Raw genomic sequence first — 20,908 nt, 5'->3', positions numbered from 1 at the left:
ATTTGTCTGATTACCACGAGAGACTTGTCTCACCAAATAGAGAATCGAATGCTCATAGTGGTGATACCAGTTAGATAGCCCCAAAGACATTGCTAAAAATTGCACATTCCATTCATATATTGATGAGTATCCAACGAGATATCCGCTGATAAAGTGGAAAAAAACAACCTCCACCATGAAAAGTATTCTTCTGGGTCCGAGACTTACGCTTGCTTCCAGGTATTTACAACTTGATCGACCTGAGCACGGTATTCTTGCTGTTTGTAGCACTGCTCAAGGAATACTTTGTACTTGACATCGAGCAAGCGTCTTTCGTTCATATCATCCGTGGGAACAATCTTTTTTCCGGGCTTGCTCATACGGTCCATGATTTCCCACAGATCCTCCGTGTGACCGTCGGCGTCGGCGCTGGCAGCCTTGGCACCAAGCATTGCTGCGCCATGGCAAACGGCAGCGTGGATATATCGGGGAATAAGAACGGGCATGCCACACGCGGACGCAATAAGCCTCACTAGTATGTCATTTTGGCATTGAGATCCCGACATAAAGATGGAGGTTATGCCGTGACCAGCCTGGTTCATGGTCTCAACGATCTGGCGAGTCTGCAGGGCAATGAACTCAAGAGTACCGTAGTAATAAACTGCCAGACCATCCACTGATTTATCGCTTGAAAGGCCGACCACAGAGCCTGTCATCCCAGAGTCTGCAATGGGCGATCGGTTGCCCCAAAGGTCACCATAGAAGAAGAAGTGACGGCCCAAATAGGAGACACTAAGAGCTTTTTGCTCATGGGCCATCTCTTTCAGGTGCTCGTTCAGATATTCATAAATATTCGCATTGTACGACTCTGCAATTGAAACCGCCTGGTTGAATGCAGGGTGCGTCTCAATAACATGCTTGAGCAATTCGCCCGTGGCTGACTGGCCCCCTTCAGCCATCCAGTAGCCCGGTTGAATCGTGTCTCGATAGGGACCCCACACGCCCGGCACAAAAACAGGATTTGGCGACATTGCTAGATGACAAGTGGAAGTCCCGGCAACTGCAGCCAGGCGAGAGAAGGCCTGCGTTTTGTCGTTATTGGCGACACCGGAGCTCAGCTGGTCTGACTCTAGGTTGACTTTAGCTCCAACCGTGCCAATCCAACCCGCATAGGCATCAATGACGCCGCTTCCGATGGCAATTCCTGCGGGGAGGCCAAGTTCGCCAGCTGCTTTGTCGCATAGCGTCCCGACCAGTTCGCCGGCACTAAGATAATCTCCGTTCTAGGCTCCGGTCAGTTGTCAGCCATTTCAGGACGGAGAAGATGCCAGCGCATTTTGAAAGGACCCGGGGGAAATAAGAAAAGGGGCTCACCACCCCATCAACGCCTCCCATTCGTTTGAAATCATCTTTGGCCAGGTCTTCAAGACCGATATCGGCCAGAAAATCTTCTTGCCATCCTTTGACACTTCCATCAACACCAACAGGAACGTAGCCCTGTTTGCAGACAACACTGCAGAAGCTCCTCTTCTCATTTCCGGTGGCGATATGAGTTAGTGCGTCGGCCAAATCATAAAATTTGCACTGATCAAAAAGCTCCTTGGGCATGTTGTTTTTCAACCACAGAACCTTGGGGACCTCCATTTCGATGGACATCCTCCCACCCACGTAGCGGAGCAGGTTGTGATTCGTGGCATTCACCTTCTCGGTCTCATCGACGGGGCGATGATCCAACCAGAGGATCACATTGCGATCCGAGTCGAAATTGGGTCCCGTCACAGATACGGGCTCATCGGTTTCATTGGAAAACACCGACAAGGAGCAGGTTGCATCGAAACCGATGCCCCTTACGGTATCTGGATCAATGTTATGTTGACTTATGGCACGCTGGACGGCAACACAGATGCAGCGCCAAATGTCATCGGTAGATTGTTCCTGGACAATGCGTTTAAGTCAACGCTCCTGGTGGTGATTAGAGACGAAAGCACCCACATAGTATCCTTGCTGGGGCTGCCAAAGCCCGATGTTTTCGGATGCTAGGCCCACAATGTCGCCCTTGCTATCGATGATACACGCACGAGCACTTCCCGTTCCAACGTCGATGCCAATATAGTGGTCGATATGAACCTGGATATCGTCACGGGTGTCCCTGGCCGCTTGCCTAGAGCCCTGTCGAGATGGACGCCTATATGGCAGTTGGGTCGAGGAAGACATGACGGGAATTCAAAGGAGCAGGGTGGACTTTGCTATAGTTGACTTCAATGTTGACAAAGTGACCACGAGACTGGACCCGGTATACAGTATCTATAGATGGGACGGTACTTGTTTGCTCTTTGTGGATCCAGGAAGCTCGACGATGATGAGAAAAGAGAAAGAACCAGCAGACTAGCCAGCACGTCGGCGGCAGAAAGAAATTGAAGAGGAGACCAAGGCAGCCCGATTGATACCTTAATATATAAATACCCAATCCAATCGCCGGGCTACTAAGCATGACAGCATTCTTCTTGGTACGACCGGCCTTCACCGCCTCTAGAGGTACCCATTCTGTACGTACCGTATTTGATAAATTACGGTATATAAATTACGACATGTATCGACACCTTAGGTAACCTACCCATGTACTGTACATACCTGCATACATACTATACCACAATTCCAACTTTCAATACATACCTAAGGTAATTATCTTCCTGCGGTACCTACTCCGTAGTATGTACTACTCCGTATAGCTAAAGGCCCCGTCCCGATGTTGCAATTCATCAGCATCTTGCCGGCCCCTTCACCCTCTCCTCGCTCATTCATGATGCGCTCTTCGACCATCCTTCTTTCCGTCATATTGGTCATATGCTCTGGCTGTCTTGCCAGTCATTCCCTTGTCACCGCCGACGTCTTCTACTGGCCTGTGTCGTCTCTCGAACCGTCAATTCTCGCTCGCATCTCCTATGATCCCGCCACCACCTCCACGCCTGACCTAGTCTCTTACACTCCCCCGAGCCCTACGAACGATGCTGAGGTTCAGGACCTGGTCCGTGTCGGCCTATTCAAATCGACATTGACACATTCAAACCAATGGATTGGTACACTCACCTCACTCTCCGTTCTCTCGAAGGCCCGAAATCCTCAAGCCGTCATCCGGCTTCACTTGGACTCCTCCAATGAAATTTACCACGTCTCTTTAACCCCGAAATCGACATCGACATCAACGGCCTCCTCATCTTCGTCGGGGCCCATCATCGAGCTGGTCACCAGCGACGCAGGGCCACGTCCGCACCTAAACCGACCGATTATCGTTAGTCCGGACGGTGGAAACCCCGAGGATGCTGTGGAAAAAACACTCTTTCAGAAGTATGTTCTCTGTCCCGATGCTCGGGTGCCCGAATGTTTCATCTTGCATTTATGATCTAACATCTTCTAGATATTGGTGGGTCTTTCTCATCATAACTTTCTTAGCTATGTCTGGAGGCGGGGAAGGGCAATAAGCATACGCACATCTGCGTGTCTTCTTTCGTCGTGATCTTTCCTTCTCTCTCCCGATCTGTCTGCTCTCGATCACAAGACGATCTGCCTATGGTTGCTCAATACCAATGAAAGGGGCGCCGCACCTCGCACCGGAGCCGACAGAATCCGCCAAATGATGTCTGGTCTCATTATTGCGACGTCCATGATACCTAGTCTTTTTTGTTTTCTCTTTTATGCTACGTATCTCAGGCACTATAGTGTAGCTGTTCGCATGTCGGTGTTAGAAAGTAGCACGCCGCGTTTTGGCCCAATCGGTGGCATGTCAACCTAAAAACGCCAGGCTAGCAAGAACTCACGATAGATGCCAGTCCCGCTTATTCCATGTTCGTTGCATAGGGAAGTTCGTGGACAACCCTAATAGTTATGACTCGGGCTTTAGTCTTCATGACCTGGATACCGTATTCAATTCGTTCTACCCGATTAACGGTATGTTGACTGGATTGATGCTTCGCAGACTGTTGACTAGTGATTTCATGCACGAGGGAGCTGCGATCTACGGCACAGTGTTTGACTACAATGATAGCGTAGCCCATATATCGATCTGTCCACTGTTCACATCATACCCTGAGTCAGAGAATACATTGATTGTGCTTGCTGTCAAACCCCTCGGACATGGCGCTATTTTCATCAATCTGTTTTAATGTCCAGCCGTTCAGTTATTCTCAGACCTCGCCCGGACGGATGGAAATTCCAGTGCATCACTCCCCGATCCGTAAAGGCTATTAGCTCGTCTTCGTTGTGCATAAATTGCAATTTGAAGCAGACCGCGTCCAGCGGAAGCACCACAGGCCGTATTTCGATTGTTTTACTGCTTCCGGATTGTGCAGAAAGCGGATAGAATTCATTCCCATTCTGGTCGATAAGCGCCCCGGGCTCTAGGGCCCAGACATAGAGGACCTTCCAGTTAGCCACAGCAACCCGAGTGCCGCCTTTTGAGGCGGCGACAATACAACCAAGGGAGTTGGTTGAGTTTTGAAAGCCCCAGAGCCGTGCGACCACAGTCCACTCAGGAAATCGTCGACCTCGCTCTAAATTCATAACATGTCCACAATTCCGAGACTGGCAGACAGACTCGGACTTCAGCAAACAAGCGACAGTCCAGTCTTCTGCACGATGTGTAGCTATGCCAAAAGCAAGGTACTTCCATTGACAGAGCGAGCGACCATTCTCAGTATGCGTGGAATGTGTCCCAAAAAAAGGGATTGCAATGGAGAACAGGAGACTCAGAGAATCCGAAAACCTTACCAGACAGGAATTGTCGTACAACGTCGGTTGAACAGGAAAAGACGACATGTTAATTCTTTGAAATGACCCATATAGAGTCTGTGCACGATAGTAGTAAAGCAATTGGCTTGATCTGTCATTGAACGCCAGATCTATTACTGGGCCCCTTTCGTGAGGCAAATGACTTCTGGGCACTCTTGCCTGGAGATAGTCGGGATTAAGTCGCTGTCTAGATCCGTCGACTAGAACACAGGAATTGTAGTTGAGCTCTGGGTAAGGCTTGTTAGACGGCCATGACAGCAAGACCCGCAAAGAAGAAAGCGAGGTGAGTGGACAACCCCAACAAAAAGTAAAGAAAAGAAACCAGGAAAAAGGGACGGGAGAGGGAAGGGGAGGAGGCTAGAAAAGAAGGGGTTGATGGGCCCAACTACAGTCAGACAGAAAGAAACAAAAAAAAAAAAAAGAACGAACCGATTGTTCCCGACCCATCATCGCTTCTTGATTCAGCCAACGCGTTGTAAAGAATGACTTCATAATCATCATGCTCGCGAACATGCTGCCAAGATATGGCAAACGTATCTCTGTGGGCAGCTGAGAGAGCCAGAGGGCGATAGTCTGACTGGTCTGGGAATGCACACACTCGAACGGGATCATGGGGGGACCGAAACGAATGGCGGGCAAGGTAGATCTGACCGCCACCAGCGCTTGACTGCAGGGCTTGCCTGACAAATGGATGCTCCGCTTCCAAGTCATCTTCACCCACAGCAGGAGTGAAGCTCTGAAGGACATAAACACCATCGTCGCCGTCGAAGGCCGTTCTGAGTACTTGAGTTTTGCCTGGCTGGTCTAGAGACAATTTCAATTGAGCTTTGTGTCGCAGACCTCCACTTTCGGCCTCGAAGATATGGATACCTTCCTGGCCTCTAAGAACAAGAGCAAGGATTTGGTCATCAGGAGCGAAGGAGGAGGCCTTGGCATCGAGTGTAATTTCATCGGCCTGAAATTTGGTGCAATGTGCACGAAATTGGGCGCCGTATAACTGTCGGTATGCACGGCCCACAAGAACCCGAAACAACTGCTTTGACTGAAGTGATTGTGTGTCAAGTTGCGAACCTGGAGTGTGGCGGAGATGATGCACGATAAGCTCCCGGCAGCTGGACGCAACCTCATATAGAGTGCGACAAGAAAACGCGGCTTCTAGGAAGGTGGGCGTGTTGGAATGGTGGAGAACAAGTTCAAGTAATTCTGTGGGGAGATCTAAAAGCATGGCATCAATCTTGGCCCTCGATATGAGGAAAACCCTCGTAGGCGTAGCAGGAAGATTTCGCGGGTCGAGGTTCTATACAGCCGGAAGGCAGATCACGGAGAGAATCAGGTTCAGGTGTTTCTAGCAGGACTCGAGGAGGAATTAAATACATCGTGATCTGCCATTTGGTGGGGAAGGCAAGCGTTGCGGCCTGCAGGCATCCACCCCCGTCGTTGCCTGGCAATACCGACTCTCTCTACTTTACCCACGTACCTTACCTGCCTATGTACCGGTACCTACCTTTAGGTACCTCGCCTTGAGAGGCTACGATGGTTACTGCCTTCCATTTCCCCCTTGGATTGTATTCGAATATTTCTTGGTGCGCTTTTATCTCCTATGCCACCAAAGACCATGCTGTCTTTCCTCTGGCGATTTTTTGTGTACCAACCGGAGTAGGTGGCCTGTCTGTGATGACAAGGAACGTAAGAACGTATTATTTCCATCTAGCTAACACCAGAAAATGCGTGTACTTGGATCATGCCCTAGAAGAACAAGAAAACAAAAAGGGGCCTGATATTTCCTGACATGTGCGAGAGTGTTCAAGTTGATGCTCTGTCATCACGAGCCAAATGCGAAGCAGTCCATTCCAGAACACTTTCGTAGCACAAGACGAACTGGCTCAAGTTCTGCACCATGCTGGGTCTTTGCATACGAAAATCAGCAACGGCCTTCGCTATGAGATCTAAGTTTCCATTGTGGATCCCCCTTTCATGGGCGGAGGCTTCGGTTGGGCCCATCTTTCGACATGTGGCACCCTCCAGGGGATCTTGTTTCAGCATGCCCAAGACACTATCGACGGTGCAGAAGGAACCAGTGCGGCCACACCCGGCACTGCAATGCACCAATGTGGGCCGTGGTTGCTTGGGATCCACCGAGTGGTTGGGGTGATTGTACGTTGTGTTGGCTGTGGCATTCCGGAGTTTGTCACACTGTGCGATCAATTTCAGGAGATGTGTTGGCTGCGAGGTAGTGCCGAAATCAGGCCAGTATGGGTATTGTAGTTGGGTGACCTCACGAAGCGGCTGGAATGGGAACGCAGAATGTGATAGGCTGAAATACCTCACAATAATGCAAGAGTTTTCGGAGTCCTCATTCGAGTCCGAGGACTTCTTCGGTCCGTGGTCAACTTGCTCCAAGCCGGGAGAATCCATGTAAATATATTTCTGAGCAAAATTATGGATCTGAAAAGGTCCATATGACCCAGATTTCCAGTAGGGATGACACTTGACCTGGCCTCTTTCTATCTCTGCAGTTAGAGAAACGATAAGTCTCACGTCCTGCTCCCAGATCACACGCCAGAAATCCTGTGGTGCCATTCAGTTAGTTTATGTGAGAAGTCCCTTCCTTTCTTCCTTTCATCTATCTCACTCCAATGAGGTGGCTCAAAACGTACATTAAATGTATCCGGCACAGGAGCCTGGGTGGCAATATAGAATTTGTCACTATACTCCGCCTTCATGTAATTCGCATTCACATAGTCACAACCATCACGAGGAACATCCTGTAGTTTGACTCTGGTATGGTCAAAAGGGTATACGTCGTTGTATCTGTTCTTGGTGCCCTTTTCGATTCCCGCAACCCGGAACTTGCTTGATGATGCGTCGACCGATGGGGATTCGGCAGATCTACTGTATGATAAGGCTTGCTCCATGCGCTCTAGCTCTCTTTTCTCGAGGTCCAAGAACTTTTCGGAGACGTTCAATCCTTTATCCGCCGGATCGGCGACTTTGCGAAGCCAGGCTGGGAGCATTTTCCTTTTGGCTTCGGTAAGCCCCTTTGGAAGCTGAAGGGGTATTTGACCGACACCACCAAGTAGATCCATGTGTTGGCGAATGTTACCAAAGAACGGGATGGCCGGGCGAGAGGCGTCCGGTAGGGCACACCCACCGGAGATCGGGGCACCTGATGGAAGATTGAGATGCATCGAAGATGGCTTGGACGAATTCTCGGGCACTGGCGATTGCTTTTGGATGAACCCAGGAAAGCGGTCGGAGAAAGTATTGAAGCCACCAAGCAATACCAGCCCCTCGCCATCCCAGCCTTCGACAGTGAACTTTTTGAGTACATTCACTAGCGGTAAGGCATCCTTGATATCAGATGTGGCTGCATCATACACGGCGATGTATCGGCACTGTCTCCATTTTGCAAAATTCCGCCGGTCAGATTCATCCGTGAAAGTGTTTTCCAGTTTCTGCGTATTAAACGAAGGACGCTTTAGTAGAGTCGTTGGAATACAAAGATTCAAAGAACCTTTGATGTTTCTTTTGGCAAAATGTGCATATGGCCGCACGTCTAACAGCATGACATCATGCTGACATGAACCAAGCAGCTCCGCACAGTGTTCAGCTGAGACGGCATGGCAATTTCCGAATTTCGGCTCCAACGGGGAGGTGCCAGACCGAGCTGAAACAGGCGCGCTTTTGTTCATATCACGGTTCAACGACAATTTAAGAATCGAGGATTCTTTGCATTCTTCAGGTTCAAACATAGTCTTCCGAGGACTCACGTTACCATCAGGCATTTTTTTCTGGTGCACGGACTGCGACGTCGAACCGGGGGCAGCTTGAGAGAAGGATGGCGCGTCCCGACTTCTGGTGTTGGCAGAATTGTCCACGCTGAACGAGAAATAGCCAGAACCAGGGCAATCGGCGCTTGCATATTGGGGATACGTGCCAGGACTGCGCGGAGATGCATGAGAGTCGCGTAGAGGGAAAAGAGGCGCTGTAGTTGAATGACCTGCAAGCTGCAGGTTGGAAGACTCCGGAGGCCAGGGAGAGGAGGGCGATCTTGGACCTGTCATAGCAGACATAACTTGTTTCCAAAGGCAAGATATTCTGCGCTAGTTTCTGATATGCCGGATACCAGAATCAAACCTATAGGTTCCTTGCCATCTCGAGATGATCGCAACGAACGAACGTCTGGCTAAGAGTTCACTCAGACTTCGGCATAGATAGCAATCCCCAAATTTAGTTCCGTCAAGGCGTTTCTGTAGCCGACTCTCGTAGTTTAGGGGGCCAAAGAGAAGGCAGGGAATCAAGTGTGCCGAATGGAATATGTGGCGAGTGAAAGGAGATCTTGACCTTGGAGGGCCTGCCAAGTCTCGTGGGCAATGCTGGAGGCGGCGCTCAACCCGCCACAGACAAGTACCGGGCTGGTAGCGAAATCTCCTAGGGAAGAACTGTGTACACTGGAAGAGGAAGGAAAAGACTGAAAGAGACGTGTAAGTGCACAATCTTGCTGCTGCGATGACGAGGAAATAAATTTATATACGGGAAGACCCAAGTGGTTGCGAAGATAGCCAGAACGGAACAAAGCCAAAAGGTTGGACTCTGTACGTAGTTCTCTGACTGAAACGACGGTTGTGGCTCACACAAGTCTCGCACTTTTAGGGGGGCCGAAAATGATGGCAGAATGGCCTCTCGAGCAAAGTGCCTGGACCAATGGAGGGCTCAAGAGAGGGAAAGTGGGGATAGGAGGGGCCTGGCTGATATCACTGATCCACCGCCATCTTGGGGCACGAAGGAAATCGGGTCAATGATAGATAAGCGAGAGTATTTTTCTTGGAAGGACGAATGGAGGTGAGGGAAGATGGGAGAACAAAGTAGTAGCAGTTTCTGGATATGACGTTATGGGGTGGGTGGCCGGCTAGACGGCGGCGAAAGCCAAAAAGGGAGGGAGGGAGAGAGAGAGAGAGCGCGCGCCTGACGGTCTGGATCTAGAATGGCCACTACCTTACGGAGTTGGGACTTGGGAGCTAGTACCGTAGGTAGGTGGTATGTATCTATGACGTCATTAGAGTACATCCCTACATAAGGTATGTACCTCCCTGCCCACGGCGCAAGGTAGGCAGGCATGGAGTGGGTAGGTACCAGCAAGTTACCTACCATACCTAAGGTACCTACCTAGGCATGTAATGGGTATTTAGACTGGTATCTGTATCAGGACCGCCCGTGTATCAAGTACTGTACATACAGTACAGTACCTACTAGTATTTAAGGTATATTGATTATTTATGTATGTACCAGGTATGTACACGTATGTATGTATTGTGGATCTTGCAAGGCCGGGCAGACCTCCTCCCTGGCTCCATAGGCCTGGACTCCGTGATGCTATTTTGCCGGGCGATAGAGACCGTGCTGAGAAAATATCGGGATCTCGGATTAAGGCCCAAAAAGTAGATTGCATGCCTTTGCTTGTTTTCTTTTTTTTTTTTTTTTTTTTTAAAATTCCTCCATAGACTCATAGTTTGCCATCCGGCTCGCCCTTGAATCTTTGAACTCGTTTCTGCTCCCAATCATCTAGGTCCTTGGCCATGAGCCTCTAATCAAGAAGTGTTAGAAATCAACAAAACCCCCTCAGAAATTAAGCAAGCGTCAGAACCAACATAGTATTCTTCTCTTTCATCTCCTATGACTCTTCTGCGGGGATTTCTCTTGATGCCCTCCTCCCCATCGGGACCCTTCAAGCCAAGGTCCATTGCCTCCTCTTGGCTTAGTTGCTTTACTTTGCGATCGTATCGTTCGTATCTCAAGGCTGCGGCTGGGGTTAAGGCGAACGAGCCAGCGACTATAATCATCACGAAGGGGAGGCCGAAGAGAAGGAAGGGGTGCCGGGGAAGACTGGTTCTGTACGCCGCGCCAATTCGCTCGCCGAGCGAAGATGACGCGGTTGTTGCTCGCCGGAACGTTTTGGCCTGAAAGACAGGCATCGTGGAGTAGAGAACTCTTGCGAATCCGCAGATGCAAATAACGAGTTGACCGGTTGGGAGAAATTCGTCACGGCCGTCGCAATCTGATTCCGGCGGAAGGGCCACCGGCGAAATATAAATCCGACATAGCTAGATTTGGTAGCACCCCCAGGAAACCCGATTTTCGTAAACATTGAGCGCCAGCGCAAGAAGGTGAATTTTCCGGAATCCAGGCCACTACGGGCCAAGTACCTCGCATCAACGCCGGATTGTGAGCGAATCTTCGATTGTCTCTCATCCTTCTCAACGCTGAATTCCCAGACTCCAACCATCGTTGGACGACAGGACAGGAATTCTCTGCCAATATCCGTTCCTTCCTCTCACCTGAGTGAGGGCTCAACAGGGCCTGCTCGATGGCTTCGGCGAATTCAAACCCTCTATTCGGGGGCGGCTTAGGAGCTTCCACGCCATCGTCAGCTCCTTTCCCCCCGAACAACCCGGCAAGTGTTTTTGGGAATCCTTCTGCCACTCAGGCCCCCGCCAACGGTTCTCTATTTCAATCGCAACCCCAGCAGCCGCCCGCTCAGTCTTCGACATTTGGACAGAGCCAGATCCAAAATAATGCGGCGCCATCTTCACAACTTTCTAGCCAGACAACGCAACCTGCGTTCTTTAATAGCCTATTGGAACGTGGTAAAAAAAGGCCACTGTCGGCCCTCGGGCAAACAAGTAATTTTGAGCAGCTCCCCAGCCTTCAATTGGGACTTGATGATATCCGAAGAAAAGCTCGAGAGCTCGGGACCGGGGGTTCAAAAGATTCCCAGCTGCAAGCATCAAGCAGTAAAGCGTGAGCTCCCAGACCGCAGTGCCCAATGGCGCTCGCATCCTTCTGTGACATTTCTGACTCGAAATTATCCCAGCCATTATCTACTCGCCGCGTCAGGTATTTCTCCGGGGCATGCATTGCGGGATCTCAAAGCCTTAGAGCCTCAAGGCTCGGTAGGAACTCAGCCAAGGGAACAAGAAGCGATATTCGATCCGGATAACCAGAAATTTCTCCGAAACATACAACAGCGCGGCCGCCAAGTCATGATCGCTGAGAGTCTCGCCCGGACACACAAGGATTTCGACCTCTTTTTGGAGGGGAAAGTGGATTTGGATTGGGAGGAGCAGCGCCGGAATATTTTTCAGCATTTTGGCCTGGGTCAAAGAAGTGAAGTTATTGGCGATACGAGAGGATCGTTTGGCCGGTCTGTGAGACAATCAAAACTCGGCCCTACTTCAACTCCCAGCGCCCCGTCTTTGTCTCGTAGAAGTGTCTTTGGACGTTCAGCCTTGGAAAAGTCTGTAATCGGGACACCAGGGGCCGGGTCAGCCAACCATCAGCTCTTCGAGGACCCCACTGAACGAACGGAAGGTTCATCCGTTCCTTCAGACATGCGATTCTACCGGGAAAAAATGGGAAATTACGCGACCAAAGTTCAGTTGTTGAATTCTGCAAGACTCCAGGCGCACACCTTCCCGGTTCTCCACGAATTCTCGGGCGTTGAAATAGATGCTGGTGGCGATGTAGGTCACGATCCCTTCGAATTATTTCCGAATTAAACTAAGCATGTTAGGTTCCTCGCCAACTCTTCGATGCTTACCGAGCGTTGATGAGCATTACTGGAGAATCACCGCAGATCACGAGCATATCAGACCCCGGAGCAGCAAAAGAGCGACGATTTGCTGAAGATTACCTGGATGAAGCTCCAAATTCTCGCCGAGCAATGAATTTAAGAAAGCGCATCATTGAAGGTTCTAGACTATTCCTTGAGAACACATTTTACAGTGAGGTCGAAAACGTGATCTCAAAAAATCCTCGTGAGGCACAGCTTGGAGGCATCCCGACGGTGATCAATAAAGTCCGCGCCTACATCAGGCTCAGAGCAGCGAGAAAGGACCTTGCCCCTGATGGAACCGAGTTACAAATGGTTTGTCAAGATTATTGCTGGATTCTCATTTTCTACCTTCTCAGATGCGGGTTTGTCACCGAGGCAGCCGAATATGTTAGTCAGGATCCTGGATTCCGGTCACTGGATCACAAGTTCGTGACATACATGACAACCTATGCACAAAATAGGCGACTGCCCAGGGACATGCAGCAAAAGATAAACGGGGAATACCAGCAGCGCTCCCGTAATGCCCCTGACAACACAGTTGATCCATATCGAATGGCTTGTTACAAAATCATTGGGCGCTGTGAACTTAGTCGCAGGCGCCTGGAGGGTGTGAACCAAACCGTTGAAGATTGGATGTGGCTGCAGTTCAGTTTGGCCAGGGAAGACGATCGTGCCGAGGAAGTAGCGGGTGATGTTTTCGGGCTTGAGGACATTCAGACCGATATAACCGAGATTGGGCAGCGAGTCTTCGGTAAAGGTCAGGAAGGGCCTGGGGGCTATGGCACTTTCTTCCTTTTACAAATACTGGGAGGAATGTTCGAACAAGCGGTCTCGTATCTTGGAGTTTATGCCCCAGTAAGCGCTGTGCACTTTGCGATTGCTTTGGCTTATTATGGGCTTTTACGTGTGTCCGATTTCTACACCTCTGGCGAGGAACCTTGTGAGTGTCTTCGCTGTACTTGCTTCCATTCTCTGGACTCGCTAACCGTCGCAGTGTCCTTTACTGTTAAACAGTATCCGCAGATTAACTTTGGTCATCTCATCACCCAGTACACCAGGGAATTTCGGACAGGTTTTGTGGAAGCGGCCATTGATTACTTTTCTTTACTCTGCCTCAATGCCGACCTTCCGGGCTCGTTGGGCAAGTCCCAGGCTTCTGTGTGTCACGAAGCTCTACGGGAATTCATTCTGGAGACTCGTGACTTCGCTAAACTGCTAGGTGACATACGATCTGATGGCACAAGGATCAAAGGTTTAATAGAGGAACGCATCAGTTTGATCAAGTTGGTCGATCAAGACGAATTCTTGAAGGCTATAACCATGCAGGCCGCTGCTGTTGCCGAAGACAAGGGGCTGATAGCAGACGCGGTGCTTTTGTACCATCTGGCCGAGGACTATGACCGCGTGATTGACATCATCAATGGCGCCCTGTCCGATTCCGTGGCCGTGGAGTTGGGTGACCCTGCGTTAAGACTGCAGCCTTTGCGGCCAAGATCCCACCCAGCGGGAAACAACCCTGGAGCCCCTCCTGTAGAGCCAGGCAGCAGTCTCAGTCTGACGGCAGTGGAAGATCCAGTGGTCCTGGCAAAGAACATGATCGGTCTTTACAACGTGAATGCTATGTATTACCAGCGAATTCGCCAGGTGAACCGGGACACGTGTGGTCTGTTACTTCGCATGATGGAGGCAAAAGCAGAGGTCCAGGCCGGCAAATGGACTTTGGCGCTCGATGTAAGCTCCTCAACTGTTCCGGGAAGACGCTCACTTCTTACTGATCCACCTTGTCATAGGCCATTAATGCGCTCAGCATTCTCCCGCTCCGCGCGAAGGGCTCCGTTCCACATATTCGCAGCGCAGCGCAAGCTTTCTCGTCGTTTCCCCCGATTATCTCCCGAAATGTCGGCCATGTGATAATGTGGAGCATTGCATGCATCGGGCACGAAAGGCAACGGTTGGACTCCGGGGCCTATGAAAATGAGATGAGACAGGGACTGGCGGAAGAATTGCTGGTGATGGCCAAGGATCTCATGATTTTCTCTGGTATGGTCAAGTACAAACTGCCCCCCCGAGTGTATGAGACTCTTGCGCGGGCCGGTGCAGACATTGGCGCCTATTAGCACGGTAGCCTGACTGCCGGACCGGATCCCTTGACATAGCCGAATACATGAGCAAACACATGTGTCAATTATCGTGTTGTCCTTGCGGCTCTTGGATAATCGCAGAATGCGGCCGAATTCCGCACACTGCCAAACCGGAGCGCATCCCGTACGTAGCGGTGTAGTGGCTGTGTTGTGCTGCGTGTCATGCTGTACGAGGTAGACGTAGATGGGGTTATCCACCGTGAAGCACAGCATCCGCCTCATCTCATCGTGCGATCCTTAATCGTAGTCGTAGTCGCAGTGGCACGGTGCCTCGGATGCGGGGAATTCCGTTCCCGCGCTGGCACGTGCATCTGCAACTTGCCTTGCGTCCCCGCGGACATCACTCCAATAGCCCGCATAATTAGGACGCCCGCACTCGAGATGGACCATGACCCTTCCAGCGTGTCGGACACAAACTTGAGTCTAGGTTCTCCCAATGATCATGTCGATCTTTCTCTGAAGGAACCCTCAGCTCCACCGCACGATAGCGAAATGGAAACAGGCAACAACGACATCAACGACATCAACGACATCGACGACGCCGACGACAGCAACAATAACATAATTAACTTTCCCAGCCACGATACTCCATCTCAGAACCTTGGGATCAATGGCTTACAGTCACCGGGGAACAGAGAACATGCCAATGACGTGTCCGCTGGACCCAGGAATGAAACAGTATCGATCAACGGGGCTCATGGCAGTTCGACTACCAAGAGAAGCACATGTATAACCACGGCAAATGAAGAAGATAGTATACCTAACGGTATTATCCACAACCCGCCCAATCTTGCCAGGATACGGCAGGTAATGTTTGAATGCAAGGACCCGATAGAGATCAACCTCGGGGAATTTGAGACGTACTGGCCGTTTATCGATAATGTCTGGGTGAAACAAAGGTCCAACTCCAGCAAAGAGGGCCACTGCACGACAGATTATTATATGTGCCGCCTACGACGTCCAACCCACCGCACATCAGAAACACGTCCCCTACCCGAGGGCAAACGACCTCGGAAAAAAAGGGTGCGCGAAGGCGGTATGTGTAATTTTCAGATCAAGGTGGTGAGGTTTGAGGGTGCATACTCGACGGTGACCATTGCAAGAACACCCGGGAGCAGCCACATACACTCACACAACCTTGATTACATTGACAAAGTGAAGCGAAATTCTGGTCTTATGGAGTTTGCGCGGAAGGAGGCGGTTAAAGGGTATCTACCGTCATCTATCTACACGAAGTTTCGGGAAGAGTCCGAGAAACTCGTCGAAGCGGGAGGCAAGTTCTGCACCGTTACGGATGTTCGCAATGTCTCTGCAAAATGGAGAATACAAAATCCCGAAGTCAAGCTCATGCCACACGATGGTTATGAATATCAAAAAGGGCATGGCATCGTGAGGACCGCCTCTGAAAGCAATTCCAACGACCCCGGAATCCCGGCGCAGTCTCAGGCGAACGCAATTGCACCCTTACCACCCGATACACTGCCATTCCCTCAATTTGCTTTGGATTTCCTTAGCACCTATCTTCCTAATCAGGATGAAAGGCGCCAGCTTCCACATGTCACATTGTCCTATGCATCTTCTTTGGATTCTAAGATATCACTCCAACCCGGAATGCAGACGGTATTATCGGGCCCAGAGGCCAAATTGATGACCCACTATCTGAGGTCACGCCATGACGCGATACTGATTGGGGTCGGCACCGTTCTTGCCGACAACCCCGGGTTAAACTGTAGACTGGAGGGTGCAGGCGGCTTTGGGGGACTTGGGAGAATGTGGCAACCGCGACCAGTAGTGATAGACCCCACAGGGCGATGGCCCATTAACACCGAATGCAGGATGCTTCGAACAGCAGTGGAAGGCAAAGGCAAGGCGCCATGGGTGATCGTGTCACCAGGTGCGCATATCCATCCTGAGAAGTTGATGATGTTGAAAGGATACGGGGGTGATTTTCTTCGCATTGTGGAATATAACCAACATTGGCGCTTGCGCTGGGAGGCAATTCTGCGCGCACTGGCATCCGAAGGGGTGAAGAGTATCATGATAGAAGGAGGTGGAACCGTCTTGCGCGAGTTGCTCAACCCGGAATACACCGAGTTTATTGACTCGATAATCGTGACCGTCGCTCCGACGTATCTAGGTAGTGGGGGGGTAGGGGTGAGTCCAGACTCCAAGAGCGATGAACAGGGAAAACCAAATGCCGCTCTCAACCCAAGGGATGTGAAATGGACGCCATTGGGCCAAAATGTCATCATGTGTGGTAAGATCCGAGCTGTGTCCTCAGCCATACCCGATGGCCCGATGGAATCATAGCGTTGCAGAAACTTGATGATTATAGCGCGAAGTGGAAGTGTGGACGGAGTAATCATAGTATCTAGGGTTACAACGGAGGAAGAGGAAGGTCCCTCTGGTCCCCTGATAGGTACTGACATCTTAATGCTCGATATCAACAAGCAGGTCCGGGAGGACACTTCTCAAGTGATCAGTGAAGCAACCTGTCTCGATTGAAGTCGCCTTATTTCTCGCCTTCATGGTGCTCATGTTCAGGTAGTAGGTACAAACATACTATGCACTCCGGGGAAGATCTACATTAGTTAACTAGGCCCGGAGTTATGAATTAACTGATGTAGGTTGAATGACTCATCAATATATTTACCTATATGCTCTCCGAGGGTACCTACTACCTACGGTACCGTAGGTATGTAGGTAATGTGTAATACACCTAGGTACCCCCTATGTAAGGTATGTATGTACGGTATGTCGAGTGTGTACCTTACCTACCTAGGCAGGTACTTAAGTAGGTAGGTACCTATGTACAGTACTTGTACCTCAGACAGCAGTGGGTAATGTAAAAACAATACCAACATGTAGGTGGGTGGTAATCAATGGTCGCGTCACCTTCATTCTTTCTCTCCGGCCCCCCAAATTTTCCTCAAGGTTTCTTCCCATCCCCCGAACGTTCCCTGCTTACAGAAGTGGTGCCAGCTTTTTTTTTTGTTTTTATTCTTTGTTTTTGTTCTTATTTCTCCCCCCCCACCGCTTCACTTTCAATCATCCTCACTGCTCAATTGCCTTGACCACGGCTTTCCTTCTTTACCCATACTTCTCTGACTAGCCTTAAGAAAAAAAAAAAAAAAAAGAAAAAAAAAAACAATAATAATATAACCATGCCCCCGAAGAAAAGCGTGTCCAAGGTTCCTGCAAAAGCTTCGAGTACATCAAAAAGTACTACAAATAGCTCCACGGCAAAAACTACCGCGTCTAAAGCTACGACCAAGGGTCGCTCTTCAAAAAACAACACAGCTACTGAGAAATCTGCTGCGACCGCTAAACATGAAGCTACCGGTTCGTCGAAAAGATCAGCCAACTCTACATCCGCCGCAACAATGAAAAAGCGGAAAGTCGACGAGGTCGACGAAGAACCAGCTCCCGAAGCCAAAGAAGCCAAAAAACCCCGTGTTGCGAAACCTCGTGTCACGAAAGAGAAACCCAAATTGGTCATCAACAAGGCTCCCACCACTCGCCTTAACGTCTACGTCTGCGGCGAAGGAAGCTCTGGTGAACTTGGTCTCGGGCCGGAAAAGAATGCAGTTGACGTCAAACGGCCACGTCTCAACCCTCACCTACCGGCGGACCGTGTAGGTGTTGTGCAAGTTGCTGTCGGTGGCATGCATTGCGTTGCTCTTACGTATGACAACAAGATACTTACATGGGGTGTTAACGACCAAGGCGCTCTTGGAAGAGATACCGCGTGGGAGGGGGGCTATAAGGATATCGAGGACAACAAAAGCGATGCAGACTCGGACTCGGACGATGAACCTGCCCTAAACCCACGCGAGTCTACACCCACTGCTATTCCATCGAACGCGTTCCCTGAAGGCACTGTTATCGTAGAGGTTACTGCTGGCGATAGTTCCAGTTTTGCCCTCACCGACGATGGCCAGGTTTATGGATGGGGAACCTTTAGGGTACGAAGTCCTCCTTATCTGTAGTAGTTGATTTCACTAACAGCGCCTAGAGCAATGACGGCATCTTAGGCTTTGATGCTGGTCACGAGGTCCAGTCTACTCCGGCTCTGATTCCGTCCTTGAAGAAGATCAAACACTTAACCTGTGGGGACAACCATGTCCTTGCTTTGAACGAGAAGGGTGCTGTATTTTCGTGGGGATCCGGTCAGCAAAATCAATTGGGTCGCCGCATTATCGAACGCAACAGACTGAACGGTCTACAGCCGCGGGAATTCGGCCTCCCCAAGAACATCGTTCACATTGCCTGTGGCGCGTTTCACTCTTTTGCTGTTCATCAATCCGGCAAAGTCTATGCTTGGGGCTTGAACAGTTTTGGCGAAACAGGCGTTCGGAATGGTGCCGGTGACGACGAGGCTGCTATAGTTCACCCTACTGTGGTTGACTCCCTGTCTGGGAAAAACATCACTCAGCTCTGTGGCGGCGCACATCATTCACTTGCTGCCTCAGATGATGGCCAATGTCTTGTGTGGGGTCGCTTGGACGGGTACCAAACAGGTTTAAAAATCGACTCTCTGCCTGACGAAGCTGTTATCAAAGACGAACGCGGACGACCTCGCATCTTGATTGAGCCCACGCCTGTGCCTGGGATCAAAGCCAATGTTGTTGCAGCTGGATCCGATCATTCAATCGCCATCGATGCTGATGGTCGTCCATGGTCATGGGGCTTCTCTGCTACCTATCAAACCGGTCAAGGCACACAGGATGACATCGAGGTAGCGACCATCGTGGAGAATACCGCCGTGCGTGGCAAGATCCTCAACTGGGCTGGAGCCGGTGGCCAGTTTTCTGTATTCACAGAGCCAGTGAAACCGTGAAAGAAGCCTCTGGTCTGTTAAATCATTGTGTTATCTCGCATGCTAGAGGGGTTTTGGCTACACTTGGACTACTACTGCGGCGGTAGCGAATCCGTCAGTCTTGTGTCTTGGCGCCATTTTTGGATGGTTATGTCGAGTTTGGCTAAGACTTGGGCTATCCTTAGGGTGACGTGTAGCTGCCCTTTTTGTACCACTGTATCTATTTCGAGCTGCAAGGTGTTGGTTTTTAAATTCAATATTAAGTATAGGTTCATTGAATAACAACAACTTGAAAGAATGAGCGTCTCTCAATGTTTGCTCAACTCGAATGAGAGCTTTCTACTGGTGAATTAAACAGAAGTATTGCTTGGCTTGCGTCTGCTGGATGCTTAGCCCACTTTCGGGGCATCTTTGACTCGATGGATTCGTGTGTAAAAGCAAAAGCTCGTCTCAATGACGCTTCCTTTGCTCCCTGCCTTCTCTGGGGAATGGGAGCTAGCGCCTTCCATTACCAGCCAAAGCTTCGATCGCCAGCTCGTACTAGACCGGGGTCGATAGTCCCTGGATACGAATCAAATCTCCTGTTCATTCAAGAGAGCTTCTAGCTCATCATCAGGCGCGTCTTGGTCGGGAGCATGTGGGACATTGTTGCTGGAGGACACGAATAGTTCGTGATCGAAATCGATTCTTGGCCAGGGAAGTTGTGCATTTGTGCAATTTTCTGATCCTTGTTGTGGTTCATGAGGTGCCGGGTGATTGCTGAATCCAGGCTGCGCATCATCTCCGCGCAAATGAGGCTGGATGCTTTTAGATGACCCAGGCATCGTTATGGTCTGTTCATTTTGCGCGTCATCTGCCTGCAGCTGCGGCTTTTCCTCTTCTATCCATTCTCTTCGCATGTTCTGAAGACGCTTAGAGTGACCGAGTTTCTCGATGATAGCTAGGCCATCAACAAATTTGGCCCGGGGAAATAGATCATCAAGCCAGAGCTGATAAAAGTTCAGCAGGCGTGCTGCATCAGAGAACTATTTGAAGACATGCATGTGAGTTTTTCAACAATGACAAGAGTTGAAAGAGAAGTACTCACCTCATGGCCCTTCCCCTTAAACTTCAACTTTTGCTTCGCTGTGCGACGTAACTTCGGGATTCCAGCTTGTGACAAAAGGCTACAAGGGCGTAAGTTCTAGGATGGCGTTCTGGAAACCCATAATAACGAACTCACCGATTGTCGTCTAGTTTAGCCACAGGTTGCCTTTTCCTAGTTACTTTCACCTCCTCATCAAGCCCTAATTTCAACCCTGAAGCCTCCGGTGTAAACGATGGCTTTGGCGCGTTAGTATTTGAGCTTGGCGGGGGCTCTTGTAATACTAGCTCGTCCAGGCCAACATCGTAGTCGAAGAGGTCATTGATATCGCCAGGTTGATGATCTTCCGGGGCTTCGGGGAAGTCTCTGCGCTCCATTTTCAATGAGTTAGATCCCGCATTGGTACCGGTGTGCCTTCAACCGGTGTCAACATTCGGACCTTTCAGGTGGTAGGTAGTATCTTCTGGCGGGCCATCAAAGTCGCGCAT

The 20,908-nt window shown here is 50.2% G+C and overlaps 8 protein-coding genes across 8 annotated transcripts; 4 read left to right on the top strand and 4 right to left on the bottom strand.

The window, feature by feature from the left end:
- Positions 1 to 81: 81 nt before the first annotated feature.
- Positions 82 to 2,406, bottom strand: P170DRAFT_435722 (FGGY-family carbohydrate kinase). Its single transcript, XM_024849005.1, has 3 exons — positions 1,972 to 2,406; positions 1,357 to 1,914; positions 82 to 1,262 (listed from the first exon to the last, which is right to left on the bottom strand). The coding sequence occupies exons 1-3, from the start codon at positions 2,191 to 2,193 to the stop codon at positions 204 to 206; spliced, it is 1,839 nt and encodes a 612-aa protein (XP_024705832.1). The 5' UTR covers positions 2,194 to 2,406; the 3' UTR covers positions 82 to 203.
- A 376-nt stretch (positions 2,407 to 2,782) lies between these two features.
- Positions 2,783 to 3,458, top strand: P170DRAFT_445814 (uncharacterized protein; the record flags this gene model as incomplete). The annotated part of the gene is made up of 2 exons (XM_024850742.1): positions 2,783 to 3,324; positions 3,395 to 3,458. The coding sequence occupies 2 exons, from the start codon at positions 2,783 to 2,785 to the stop codon at positions 3,456 to 3,458; spliced, it is 606 nt and encodes a 201-aa protein (XP_024705831.1).
- A 667-nt stretch (positions 3,459 to 4,125) lies between these two features.
- On the bottom strand, positions 4,126 to 8,837 carry P170DRAFT_455027 (uncharacterized protein; the record flags this gene model as incomplete). Its single annotated transcript, XM_024851494.1, has 5 exons — positions 4,126 to 4,991; positions 5,194 to 5,806; positions 7,093 to 7,332; positions 7,422 to 8,374; positions 8,540 to 8,837. 5 exons carry the CDS (start codon positions 8,835 to 8,837, stop codon positions 4,126 to 4,128), a joined length of 2,970 nt encoding a protein of 989 aa, XP_024705830.1.
- Positions 8,838 to 10,005: 1,168 nt separating this feature from the next.
- On the bottom strand, positions 10,006 to 10,799 carry P170DRAFT_405703 (cytochrome c oxidase assembly protein COX16). The gene is made up of 2 exons (XM_024846596.1): positions 10,413 to 10,799; positions 10,006 to 10,348 (listed from the first exon to the last, which is right to left on the bottom strand). Exons 1-2 carry the CDS (start codon positions 10,734 to 10,736, stop codon positions 10,268 to 10,270), a joined length of 405 nt encoding a protein of 134 aa, XP_024705829.1. The 5' UTR covers positions 10,737 to 10,799; the 3' UTR covers positions 10,006 to 10,267.
- A 115-nt stretch (positions 10,800 to 10,914) lies between these two features.
- nic96 (linker nucleoporin NIC96) lies at positions 10,915 to 14,750 on the top strand. Its single transcript, XM_024845564.1, has 5 exons — positions 10,915 to 11,562; positions 11,636 to 12,284; positions 12,335 to 13,316; positions 13,371 to 14,107; positions 14,167 to 14,750. The coding sequence occupies exons 1-5, from the start codon at positions 11,129 to 11,131 to the stop codon at positions 14,491 to 14,493; spliced, it is 3,129 nt and encodes a 1,042-aa protein (XP_024705828.1). The 5' UTR covers positions 10,915 to 11,128; the 3' UTR covers positions 14,494 to 14,750.
- A 128-nt stretch (positions 14,751 to 14,878) lies between these two features.
- On the top strand, positions 14,879 to 17,005 carry P170DRAFT_405697 (RibD family protein). Its single transcript, XM_024846594.1, has one exon. The coding sequence runs from the start codon at positions 14,899 to 14,901 to the stop codon at positions 16,825 to 16,827; it is 1,929 nt and encodes a 642-aa protein (XP_024705827.1). The 5' UTR covers positions 14,879 to 14,898; the 3' UTR covers positions 16,828 to 17,005.
- A 622-nt stretch (positions 17,006 to 17,627) lies between these two features.
- Positions 17,628 to 19,642, top strand: P170DRAFT_381309 (RCC1 domain-containing protein). Its single transcript, XM_024845563.1, has 2 exons — positions 17,628 to 18,482; positions 18,533 to 19,642. Exons 1-2 carry the CDS (start codon positions 17,682 to 17,684, stop codon positions 19,355 to 19,357), a joined length of 1,626 nt encoding a protein of 541 aa, XP_024705826.1. The 5' UTR covers positions 17,628 to 17,681; the 3' UTR covers positions 19,358 to 19,642.
- On the bottom strand, positions 19,595 to 20,900 carry P170DRAFT_435716 (Chromosome segregation in meiosis protein 3). Its single transcript, XM_024849004.1, has 3 exons — positions 20,559 to 20,900; positions 20,424 to 20,502; positions 19,595 to 20,361 (listed from the first exon to the last, which is right to left on the bottom strand). The coding sequence occupies exons 1-3, from the start codon at positions 20,795 to 20,797 to the stop codon at positions 19,909 to 19,911; spliced, it is 771 nt and encodes a 256-aa protein (XP_024705825.1). The 5' UTR covers positions 20,798 to 20,900; the 3' UTR covers positions 19,595 to 19,908.
- Between the last annotated feature and the right edge of the window lie 8 nt (positions 20,901 to 20,908).

Source organism: Aspergillus steynii (genome assembly GCF_002849105.1).
Source record: "Aspergillus steynii IBT 23096 chromosome Unknown P170scaffold_3, whole genome shotgun sequence".
Lineage (NCBI taxonomy): Eukaryota > Fungi > Ascomycota > Eurotiomycetes > Eurotiales > Aspergillaceae > Aspergillus > Aspergillus steynii.
This window is presented reverse-complemented; position numbering and strand designations above follow the sequence as displayed.